The following is an 11,594-nucleotide window of genomic DNA, read 5'->3' as shown; positions in this document are numbered from 1 at the left end:
AAGACAAATACTGTATTATAAATGAGAAAAGAATCACAAACGCTGTACTATAAATTAATTTATTTAAAACTCAAACAGACAAAATGTCAGATCATGCATTTCATAAAATACACAGCATGCAACGAACTCTTGATTTGTCTTTTCTTCACCGTCTCACTCAAGAGTAATGACACAATTCAGCACTCAGAGAACAAAAACATTTTTAAAATGGAGTTTTTCTGCAGCTTATACTGTAAATTCCCTGAATACAACTTTTAGTTAACATATGCTTCAATGTAACAGTCTTCTGTTTTCCAGTAAAACCACATGAATGGATAACAGCAGAATTAATACTATGAATCCAGTTCAGAATTAGTCGCCATTTAATAGGCAGTGGCAATACCTACAGCAGGGATTACCAATTACATCAGGCTTGAACCTTTTAAAACCATTTAAAAAACACTGTTACAAACTCTCAATTGACCAAACCCAACGAATGTACAAGGACTGATGTCATTTCAGGAACCACATCTGCATCTCAGCTGCCATCTCTGCTCTGAGAATGAAACTGGGGAATAAGGGCCCATAACCTGCCATACCTGTGGGCTATCAGGGTATGTAGAGGGTGCAGTTATCTCATGCTTCCAGCCTCTCTTTATACTTATTAGCATTACAAAATACCTATTTCTTACCACTTTAAAGTGTACTGACAGCGAAGACAACTTAATATGTAAACACTGACATGGCTAACATGACACACAAGCAAACACCCAAACTGATGTTTACATTTCATTCACAAAAGAACTCAAATGTGTGGTATGATTGGGAATCCATGAGCTGGGGGCGAGTGTGTGCCTCGCTTGCAAGTTGTTGCTTTTTTTTTTTTTGCTTAGCACCTCCCCTCCATATGTGTCTGTTCTAGTTGTAAGAGCCTATGTAAAACTGTCTTTTCTCTCTGTATCCTTGGCAGCAGTAGCATGTCTATGTAATGGTGGACCATTGGTCAAACCATTTTCAGAGAGAGGTTCTCATATTGTAGGGCCCCCTTTTCACAACGTACCCCTGCTGTGCTTCATAAGTGACTCATAACCTCACTGACATTTCCAACAGGTATTATGAGGCTATGTTTAACCATGCCCATCGAATCCGTCTTGGTGTGGTTCAGCTCAGCAGTGTGAACCACCCCTGCCTGAGAGGGTTTATTGTACTCTGTCAGAGTAAGTTGGTGCTGGAGTCTGTGAGTCAGCTGCTTCAGTTGGGACAGGGGCAGTCCATACTGAGCTGTTGTTGGTCGTACTCTGATATGAGCTTCTTGATGTGGGACAGTTTGTTGTGTAGATATTCACAGCGAATCTTGTCCTGGTTGTAGTTTGGGTTGGACTAAAGGGACCAAAGAAGACATGATTATGTAACAACATAACAGAGGAATCATTTTTTGTCACATGCAGCAATGTTGGGCTGAAAAGGGGCAAACTATATATAAGGAGTTTGTTACCTTTTTAATTTTGCGATACTCCTGTACAATCTGATTATGAATTGTCTGCAAGGGAGAAACACAGAGTTACAATAGCCATCCCATCTCTGAAACACTGCAGTTAGATATCTTTAATGCTTGCTGTTAAATCACTAAGTGTTGCAGTTCTCTGAGTGTTACCTTGTATTTATGTGATCCGCGGTGTAGCTGTTTGCGCTGCGTGTCCAGCTCCATGAACTGGTGCGTGACGCTGTCGATGCGAGCATGTAAATCTCGGTACTCGCTGTACTCCTCGTTAAAGTCCTGTTTGTAGCTCTGTCTCTGGTCGTGACTGCGGATGGCTGTGTACTTCCTGTGCAGAGAAAGTAATGGGACACTACGCTCAGTGAGGTACCCACCTGTGCACTGTTAGGGACCTCCTGTAAAGGTTTCATATTGGGTAAACATTATAAGCGTGAACCTCGGGAATGAGATCAAGAACAGATCACATCTCATTAGAAATGAATGGGATCATAAAAAAAACCCTTGAAAAACTGTGAAAACCCTGACCAATAATTAGATGTGCACTAATTCCACTTTTTGCTGACCACGCACAAGAATCAGTGCTTGATTTTAAGCACTTGCAGATACCTTGTACCAATCTATGGAAAATAGTTAAAACGGTAATCTTAGAACAGACAACTGGAAACACTTTGTGTTAACCTGATTAAATGGCATCCTCCATTCACTTTGTGTAGTGGAAGTAGTCAAAAAACATAATTCCAATTTGATCAAATAGTGCTATCACTCAATTCTGGTATCTGTGGCATTCAACAATACCATGTGTTAAGTCTGGAATTTGCCCAATACTGTAATCGGTGTACCACTACCAATAAAAGGCATACTTACATTAAGTAATCTGTCGTGTCATTGGCTGCTTGAAGCACATTAGAGTCATACAACATTCCACTGGCCTCTAAGAGAGAGAAGGAAAGATTGCAAATCAATAAGAAATACTGAATCACTGACACTGAGGTGACAATTCAGTGGCAGCAGTGACAACACTCACCTGTGCAGTCCAGGGAAACGTTCTTCTTTGGATCCTCTGAACTGTGATGCTTTCTCCGTCCTTCCCTGTCTCTACTTCTATCCTTCTCCTTAAAAAACAATAACAAATCCCAATCACCAGTGCATCACATGATAACATTTTAATACAACTCTATGGAAACATGTGACCAAAAGCCATAAGGCAACTAGAAAGTAGTTCTCCAGGCCTACTGTTCTCACCTGGTCTCTGTGTTTGTGTTTCCTCTTCTTCCTTTTCGCGGTGTGTCTGTCCAGATGGGGGACTGTCGGAGGGGAAGGAGGGCGATCAGAGTTGGGTTGGGGGAGGGCTGCTGGGTCTTTGGCGTCTGCCGGAGCAGAGGGAGCTGGCTCTAGCCTCTTGGCCACCTCTGCCTCCTGCGTACAGACCGCTGACAAGGAGTCAAAAAGCTTCCGTGGATCCAGCGAGTTCCTGCGGCTGTCGTCCTCCGTTGCTGCAGGAACGTGTTTGGGAGCCTCTCGTGGTTCAGATGGCCTGGATCCTGACTTGTCACTGGCCGTTTTGCTGGACCAGTGGGATATCCTTGGCTTCTTACTGGCCAGTGGGTCAGTGTATTCCTCTGTGAGGTAATGTTTGTGGGCGTGTGCCGGGGAAGAGTTGGGGGTGTCTCGCAGCGGGCTGACCTGGGCCTCAGGGACAAACAGGAGGTTCTGTTGCGGCTGAAACAGTCTCCTGCACAGTAAAGAGGTGATACATTAACCTCACCTGGCACCTGGTCTGAAATCTATATTTTGCTTTGCTTAGAAAATTTGAAAAGTACTTCCTGGCCATTCAGCAGCTAGCTAACATTCACAGTACCACCAAATCATTCTTCATCTACAGTCATTCAGCAGTGTTGGGCCATCACAACAAGAAGACTACTACCACTGTGAGAGAAACTGTAAACTTAACAACCCAATTTAATTAAGCTATATTTCCCTTAAAGAGCTAAATTAAGTACGAGTCAAGTGTTTAGAAATTGTGCTTTTATCATAATTAAGTTTTAAAACAAGAAGTCTTGGCGGTGCAACTTGCATTAGTACCAACACTGGGACAGACACGGAACCAAAATAAAACAATTACAGAGGACACAATGCATTTTTATATTCATTCTTTCCTTCCAGGGTGAATGGTAGACTTTTTCCTCATATAAAACACAGTGGCAGGTTCAGTATATGCTTGTTTGTGTTACCTGACAAGGATCCGCTTGAGAAGATGCTGGTCCCCTGTAGTGTATCCTGGCCAGTCTTTCTGCAGCTCCTTATACAGACAGTCCTTTAGAACGTATGTGCTGTCTCTGCTATTGAGCTGGCCCACCTACAGACACACAGACAAAAACAGAGTAAAGAATAAACAATCAGCCATGAATTCTGACACATGAGCAAGGACTTCCCTTCAGTGTTCATTTAGATGTCAGTGAAGCAGTAGTTCAGAACTACCTCAGTCTATTTATTCATTTTTTAAATTTTCTCTACTTGATAAATCCTTTTCAGGGTCATGGGGGTTTGTTCCCTGCAACAGCCAATGTGTCTAACAAACAGCCACTCACTGTAATATGCTCTGGACAACAGGGTCAGCTAAATGGCAAAACTGTAATATGTAATTTAATGACAGAACTGAAAAACTCATAACTAAAGAAGTGTGTAACTGAAAGAGTGCATGTGCAACTTGATTATTTTCACAGCTCCTTTCTTTCCTCTTGCTCCCAAATCTTTCTACTCACATGCCTCTTGGGAAAAGAAATGTTGCCAATGAGATCTGTATTTGGCCGGGGGTTTGGTTACATTTTGCAGCCTTAGAGGGTTTACTGAAACTGAAGGAGAGAAGGAATCACCTCAAGCAGTAGGGTGTCCAGCATGTCTTTTTCCCCTGCTGTCAGCCCATCCTTGTGCAGTCTCACAATCAGCTCAGGCCTCCTGTACGGCCTCAGAGCCAGCAGGTGGGTTAGTCTCTCCCTGAGCGGCCTCTTCTCCACGACACACACACTCTTGTTTGACGCAACCTTCTTCGGCTTGGACATGATGACATCCTTCTTAAGGCTGCCGCGGAGGGACTGGGAGGACTGTTGGGGCTTGGCCAGGTTGGCCAGTGCGGGGGCCGGGGCTCGCACCATTACCTTCTTGCCTGCGAGGGACCAGCAAATCTCAGATCAGAAGTGCACTACCCAATAAATGCAAAAATATATTCAAAAGCAATCCTATAAAGATGGTGGAGGTCTGACTAAGATTTCTATCACCAAAGACAACCACTTCAAATGGTGTACACTTTTTTCCTAACAGGCTGTTCAGCACTGGGGCGATGATTCAAATCCCCAAACTGGCTACGAAAATCTGGGTGGGGAAAGTGAACAACTACTGCCGAGGTGCCTTTGGGCAAAGCACTTAACCCCCAGCTGCTCAGTGCAGCTGCTCGGTGGCCAACAGCAGACGACTGGGGTTGTACTGAGCAAAAAAAAAGAGCATGCCTTTGCCTTCTCAGTCGACTTTCCCTGGATAAATGAAATAAAATAAAACATGCTAAGATCAGACACCAGAGGAAGAGGACTTAGTGGGTTATATTTCTCCCTAGCTTGTGGGTGAAAGAAAAGAGGCCTCATTTCTCCTCTTGACTTACACCACATCCGGGTTAAAAAGACTTACAGAACCCTTAGTGAGCAGATTCTGCTATCTAATTCAGGAAATAACCAGACTCTTGCAAAAGCCCGTTGTGAAAGGGGAAGTTTTCTTAGACTTCATCTGAACTGACAAATCATCAAAACTAGTGTTTGTGTGTATGTGCGTGCGCGCACGTTGACAAAGAGAAGATGACGGAGGTAAATATGTCTGTTTAGCAGGACGTGGTTTCGTGGTTGGAAGTAGAAAGACAGCGGTGACACAAAAAGGCTGAATCACTGGTTTTACTGTGTGTATTTGATGCCAGTTTGTTGTAAACTAAAATTACAACACACACCACTGACAATTTAATCTACCAACTTCCAGTTTACCATTTAACTGGTGTGTGTGCAGACAACAACATGGCTGCCTCTCAGTGTGTATTCTGTATGTATGCTTGTGGATATGTAAACTTTCAGTGTCCTTCAAAAACAATTTTGCCCTTTTTAAAATTGTAATTGACAGCTGATCTTGGCCCCTTATGAGTCAAAATAGTGACAATGCATTGTAAAACAACAACCATGTGTGAGCGCCAATGAACTAACCCTAAACCTAAAAGATATTGCTAATACAGTATGTGTGTTTATTCAAGTATAGATTCAAAAAGTTAAATACTGTTGCCCTCTGTTGAAGTCCTTTCTATTAATTAGCAGCATATGCAAAGGTTCCAAAAGTACAAACTGATGCAGAATGCAGCAACCAGCACTCAACAAGCAAAACTAGTGTGTTTGCCTTTCAATCAATTTACTGTAGCGATAATAATCACCCATATTCAAAGTAAAGAATTAGGGTATTATGAGTTTTACATAGCGGTTACCAATGCCTGTGTATGGTGTGAAAAGTTTTCTCATTGAGATATACATACATAAGAATAAAAAACAGGAGAAAACGCAACCAATAAAATACAGCTAACTGTGCTTTATGGATACTTTGGCCAATCAGATTGCCTGGCTGTATAACCATGCAGACCCTTATATGACCCATATGTGAGTATTTTCTATTTTTCCTACCCTGGAAGCGCCCCCCCTGCTTGATGACAATGGCCCCTCGGCTGCGTATCTCCTCCTCGGCCTTGGCCATGCTCAGTTGGGCCTGATGGTACGAGTCATCTGTAGCCTTGACTGTCATCTTCTTCTGAATCACCCCCACACAAGACAACTCCTCGGCAGCACTGGGAGGAGGGAGGGAGGACGGTGAGTACAGTCAGTGATCTGACAGGGTTTTCAGGGTTCCTGAGACACATTTTGCATTTTCAAATTCCATATTTTTCCAGTCTTTAATTGCTTGACTGAATGTGAAGATTTTGTTGGTGTTCAATGGAATGTATGCGGATATCGGCTGGACAATGTAACTGTCAACTAGGCCTTCTCGCTGTATAGTTGAAGATCATTTTATTTTTCACAACAACAAATATCACAATGTGTGTGCCAATCTGGCTAGCGCTACAAAAGCTGTTATCATACATTTGCCACACATTTCCACGCTTTCCAGACCTGCCCAGGAACCCTGGGTGTTCTCTGACATTTAGAGAGACTTATATGGAAAAGCTGCCAGCAGGGTGGCTTTCACACAGTGCTGCGAGATTGGAGATATTCTAAAATGTGGAAACTCATTCAGAAGCCAAGTGCAATAAAAATGATATACATAAATTACAGAGTAAACACTACATATTCACACATAACACTGTGGCCCCGCAGGTAGGCTTTATAAGCTGACATTTTGTTTGAATTCAGCAAAAGTAATTCCCGTGTTGGGTGAACATGAATGAATAAGATAAAATGTCAGAATCTTGGCAAGACTGACAGCGCCATTGCTCTGCTGTTTGCTTTCAAAGTAAATTTTGTGGCTCGGCATCTGACTAATTAAGGCAAACTCTGGAGCAGCAGGGCTTCGCTCTGAGCTGTCAATCACCTGTCGCCCATTGCCACTAGCTGAGTGGATAGAGGAGGGAGGTGAGTGGGGGAGTTTGGAGTGTTTGTCTTACTGTTTTTCCTCAAACGTACCCACCGCAGCTTTAATTTTGCAAACATTACTCAAGATTGATTGTAAACTGTAGGCTATTCCTGTATTTTATACAATTATTTATTCCCATTGCTGTGTGTTACCCAGTGCCGAGATGTTGGACGCAGTCAAAGCTTCCATGCGGATTGTCGCAGGCAACGTTAGTCAAGGCGAAGGTGAATGTCCTCAATTCACCTCTATCCTCTGAGCAAGGGATGGTGATTCTCTGTGACATGAGAGAGAGAGAGAGAGAGAGAGAGAGAGAGAGAGAGAGAGAGAAGAGAGAGAGAGAGAAATAGAGAAAGGGACAGACAGAGAGAGACAGAGAAACAGATAGAGGGAGAGAGACAGAAACAGAGAGAAAGAGAGAGAGACAGAGACAAGACAGACAAAAAAGAGAGAGACAGAGAGAGAGAGAGAGAGAGAGAGAGAGAGAGAGAGAGAGAGAGAGAGAGAGAGAGAGAGAGAGAGAGAGACATTCAGCATCTATAACACCTTTATGAGGTCAAATTATTAAATGAATGATATGAAGACCAGTTCTTCTTACCCCTTCGTTCTCAGTGAAACAGATAGTGGGCTGGGAAAACCGGCCCTGGAATACACAGAGAAAGAAAGATCACTTGACTTGTGAGGAATGAGTCACACACAGGCACACATACAGACAGACAGATACATCAAAAGGCCGACTGTGATACTCTTATTGATCCCAATAAGAGCTACAGCTACAGAGCGGCGGCCCTCGAGCTGCTGGGGAGTCAGAGTCTTGCTCGAGGACACTTCAGCAGAGCGGGTGCTCACTTGTTACGGGGTTTGAACCCAGGCCTTCCAGTTGAACAACGCCGTTCCTACTCACTGTGCCTCGCTGCTGCCCGATTATTTGTTGTGTCTGCATGCCGCTGCGCCTGTCGAGTTCTGTTTTCTCCTCCGTGTCGTGCTTGTCTGAGTGCTTTTTGTTTTGCTCTCTTATGGTGTTGTGATTGTTATTATGTTACCCATTTGGCTTTCTTTCCACAGGGTATTGTTCTCGTTCTCTGTGTAAAGCATACTGTGACACCTCTGTGTAAAGTGCACTTTAAATAAATTCAATTTGATCTAACAGGGGGCACTGAAAGCGCTGCTGCGGCCATTATGACCTGCTGTTCATCAGCAAAAATTCAGTGGCTTGTCACATGAGACTAGAGTCTTTTAACACAACCTCCTATCCTACACAGCGGTGAGGGAAACTGAACTAGCCTATGGGGAGCTGCGGCAATAACAGTCCAAAGCGATAATCTCCGAACATGAATGGGAAGTAGGTGATGAATAAAATCTAATTGACCTTTTCATGGACAGGATTTGTGAGTCCACCTGTTGATGGGTGCTGAGAGTGAGCTGGCTGCCAGTTAGAGTTTGGCCCAGCTACATGTGGAGGTGTTTTTTTTGGTGCGTGTCTGCATGATCAGGCCAAGTGGGTTATGAATAGCCACACTTAAGACTAAGAATAGAAACTGGACGTGCACAGCAACAGTATTGTGTGTGTGTGTGTGTGTGTGTGTGTGTGTGTGGTTGTGTGTGCATGTGTGTGTGAGATTCAGCTCAGAGTCAGGTATTTTCCCTTGATTCCGTCTCGCTCTCTCTCATCATGACAGCATTGAACGAAAAGCAGAGATCTGAGCGGAACAAAACTGGATGTGGTTTCACCCTTCAACAGAAACGGATGGCTCTACATTTCCTCATTGAGGACTTTTCTGTCAGAATTAGTAGGAATTGCTGAATAGGGGAAGTGGAAATGGGTGCCTGCTGAGCTCACTTCTCCACTTCCCGCAGTGTCTGAAATCTGAATCATGGGCTTAAATTGGGTCAAATGTTTGATTGTGTTTCTGTCGATCTGTGCATCTCTCTGTCTATGCTTTCTGTCTATCTCCATATCTTTTCCAGTTGTATGGCTATTACCAATCCCCAAGCCCTAGATACTGTCTGCAGCTGTATGTCTGATTTGTAAAATAATCCAACACACGAATAACTATTCATTCCAGCTCGTATTCAGATGCATCTTCGTCAGTCACCCTTGCCAAAAATCCCTCCCATTGGTCTCCCCCCCCCTTCACTCTCTTCCCTTTCTCCTCGACTCTAGCGTTGCTTTGTATTCGTAATACTTGCCAACAGCTTGTAACGACCCGACCCAACAGCTTGTTACGAGCATCATCACACAGGGACACGTTTCCGCATTGCATTATGCAACATGTATTTCCATTCCATAAAGGAGGCTGGTATCAGACAACAGGGGAAGATACTGGTTAACTTTAGCTCAAATGCAAAGCAGAAATCGCCTTCCCCGTCTCTTCCTTATCACGGCATTTTTTTTTTAGTGGAAGTCCTGTTCACGACCTAAAATAACGACTTTCACCGTGGCTGTGTGTTTTAGTTACACGAAGAGGAAATGTTTGAAATAACATTAGCTTACCTTGCCGTTTTGAAAGGTGCCAATGGCTCTTGCCGCGCTGTCAGTGAGTTTGACATGAAAAACAGAGATGTTGCCGCCGCCGCCGCACAGTTTACGACTGGACAGTCCGTAACACTGTTTTTCCTTCAGCACCGACATCCCGCAGTAACTTCCAGCTGTCTACCTTATCGTGAAATACACAGACCCGACATAAAAAACACACATTAGACCCAAAGAAAGGCAGAGCAGTTCCGTGGCTGCTCCGCCGCGCGCTATTCTGGAGTAGATCGCATTACGTCATGACGGTTGAACTCACGACAGATTTTATTGGCCAGGAGACATAAATAAACGATTACGTACAGCTTACGCAACCACCTCTACTTCTCTCTTTCTTTCTTTATATCTCTCGCTTTTTCTCTCTCTTTCTCTCTCTCTCACACGCTATCACTTATTTCTCTATAGGCTAGTTCTCCCTCGCTGTCTATCTCTCGATCTAGGACTCTCTCTCTCTCTCTCTCTCTCTCTCACACACACACACACACACACACACACACACACACGCACGCACGCACGCACGCCCCACACGCACTTGTAACACAGTTGTGATTCATTTACACGTGGAAAATCAAACAGATATATGGAACATTGAGGGAAATAAAACTATTAGTGGTACGCTAGCAGGGGAGCCCCTCACCTTTTAGCACAGCGGGCCAAGGGCCAAAAATTTACATGGGTGACAAACTGGACACACTGATTAGGCCTACTTAGACATGTAACAGGTAAAAAAATATATTATTGATCAAGCTGCTCATAGATATGCCTTGTAATTAGTTATTTCTCTCAAAATCAATTCTTAGATGCCATTTGAATAAAAAATACAGTAGATCACAAACAGAATAGTTAAGGGGAAGGACCTTTTGTGGAGGGCCAAAGTTGGTCCTTGAGTCCTGATCTTAAGTATCTATTTGTTTCTTTCAGGGCTTCAAAAGTGTCTACTATCAGGAGAATAACAATAGTACACTCTCTTAGATGATATGTTACATTTTATATATTACGTACATGACAGAAGAGCAGACCTGAGTTTGCAGTGATATAATCTGCACCACAGATTATATTTCAGCCATCTCTCAATCTCTCAGAGAGCCGAGTGTTAAACCCTGTATTCTCGTATTTGATATTGATGTTATAAAAGCTCTCTATTCAAGGTGGGACTGAAGGTGGACTAATTAAAATATGCTCAGCTATTCAAGGTCAGGGGTCAGTGTCCTCTCATTCTCTTGCTGATAGAAAACATCATGGTGTTCTTATGACTGTAAAAGGAAATAAAAAAAACTTGCAGCATACAGAATCGAACGTCAATAAAAGTGTCTTTATATTGCCACTAATTGCCATTTCAGGTATACTGATAATAAAAACTGAAGCTAGAATTACATAACCCAATTATCTTATTTGTTTCATGTCCATTCACAACAGTTATGGCAAACAGAAATTTATCACTGAAAAGAAATTAAAGACGCACAAAAAGATTAGATTAATGTTCTTGCTGCTGATAATTTTGTTAGCTCCAACTAATTGCCATTTGGGTTAATTGCATGTCTGGCCTTTGAGTGTAGCTGAAGTGTTTTCCTGGTTTTAGAGACAGGCCGGGGGCCAAAACAGGCAGAACTCAGTGATCTTTGAGCAATCTCTCTCTCCCACTCTCTCCCACTCTCTCTCTCTCTCTCTCTCTCTCTCTCAAGCTGCTGTGTGTTGGTGCATCTGAATGTGTGTGTGTTTCTCTCTCTCACTCTCCTCATCTGTCTCTCTCTATCAGTGTTTGAACACAGACGGTGGTCACAACCAGACGAGGGCCGTTCAAAGCTGACTCCTATCAAAGGGCCCGTGGGTCTTTGTAGCACAGTGTCTGTAACAGGTGACATTTTGCGGCTCAAAACCATTCACAACTTTGAACGCTCACTGCTGCCCACACCTCGCCTCCACCCAGCAGGTATGGAGCAGACTGAG

At 43.4% G+C, this 11,594-nt stretch overlaps 2 protein-coding genes across 2 annotated transcripts in view; one reads left to right on the top strand and one right to left on the bottom strand.

Moving 5' to 3' along the window:
* The window catches only part of LOC139924781 (transformer-2 protein homolog beta-like), a 319,694-nt gene that overhangs the window by 203,549 nt on the left and 104,551 nt on the right, over nt 1–11,594 (top strand). The gene's annotated exons all lie outside the window — the stretch shown is intronic.
* LOC139924784 (RNA polymerase II elongation factor ELL-like) lies at nt 46–9,951 on the bottom strand. Its single transcript, XM_071915932.2, has 12 exons — nt 9,612–9,951; nt 7,716–7,760; nt 7,273–7,394; nt 6,178–6,338; nt 4,351–4,640; nt 3,709–3,833; nt 2,720–3,209; nt 2,502–2,589; nt 2,342–2,408; nt 1,634–1,805; nt 1,475–1,519; nt 46–1,359 (listed from the first exon to the last, which is right to left on the bottom strand). The coding sequence occupies exons 1-12, from the start codon at nt 9,747–9,749 to the stop codon at nt 1,231–1,233; spliced, it is 1,872 nt and encodes a 623-aa protein (XP_071772033.1). The 5' UTR covers nt 9,750–9,951; the 3' UTR covers nt 46–1,230.

The sequence above is a fragment of the Centroberyx gerrardi genome, chromosome 17, assembly GCF_048128805.1.
Source record: "Centroberyx gerrardi isolate f3 chromosome 17, fCenGer3.hap1.cur.20231027, whole genome shotgun sequence".
NCBI lineage: Eukaryota > Metazoa > Chordata > Actinopteri > Beryciformes > Berycidae > Centroberyx > Centroberyx gerrardi.
This window is presented reverse-complemented; position numbering and strand designations above follow the sequence as displayed.

Bases quoted from the DNA above. Each gene is read 5' to 3' on its own strand.
- LOC139924784 (XM_071915932.2), bottom strand. From the start codon at position 9,749: ATGTCGGTGCTGAAGGAAAAACAGTGTTACGGACTGTCCAGTCGTAAA. The intron at 7,761-9,611 runs GTAAGCTAATGT...TGTGTATTCCAG, and splicing joins GCACCTTTCAAAACGGCAAG to GGCCGGTTTTCCCAGCCCAC. The intron at 3,210-3,708 runs GTAACACAAACA...TTTACTGTGCAG, and splicing joins CTCAAGCGGATCCTTGTCAG to GAGACTGTTTCAGCCGCAAC.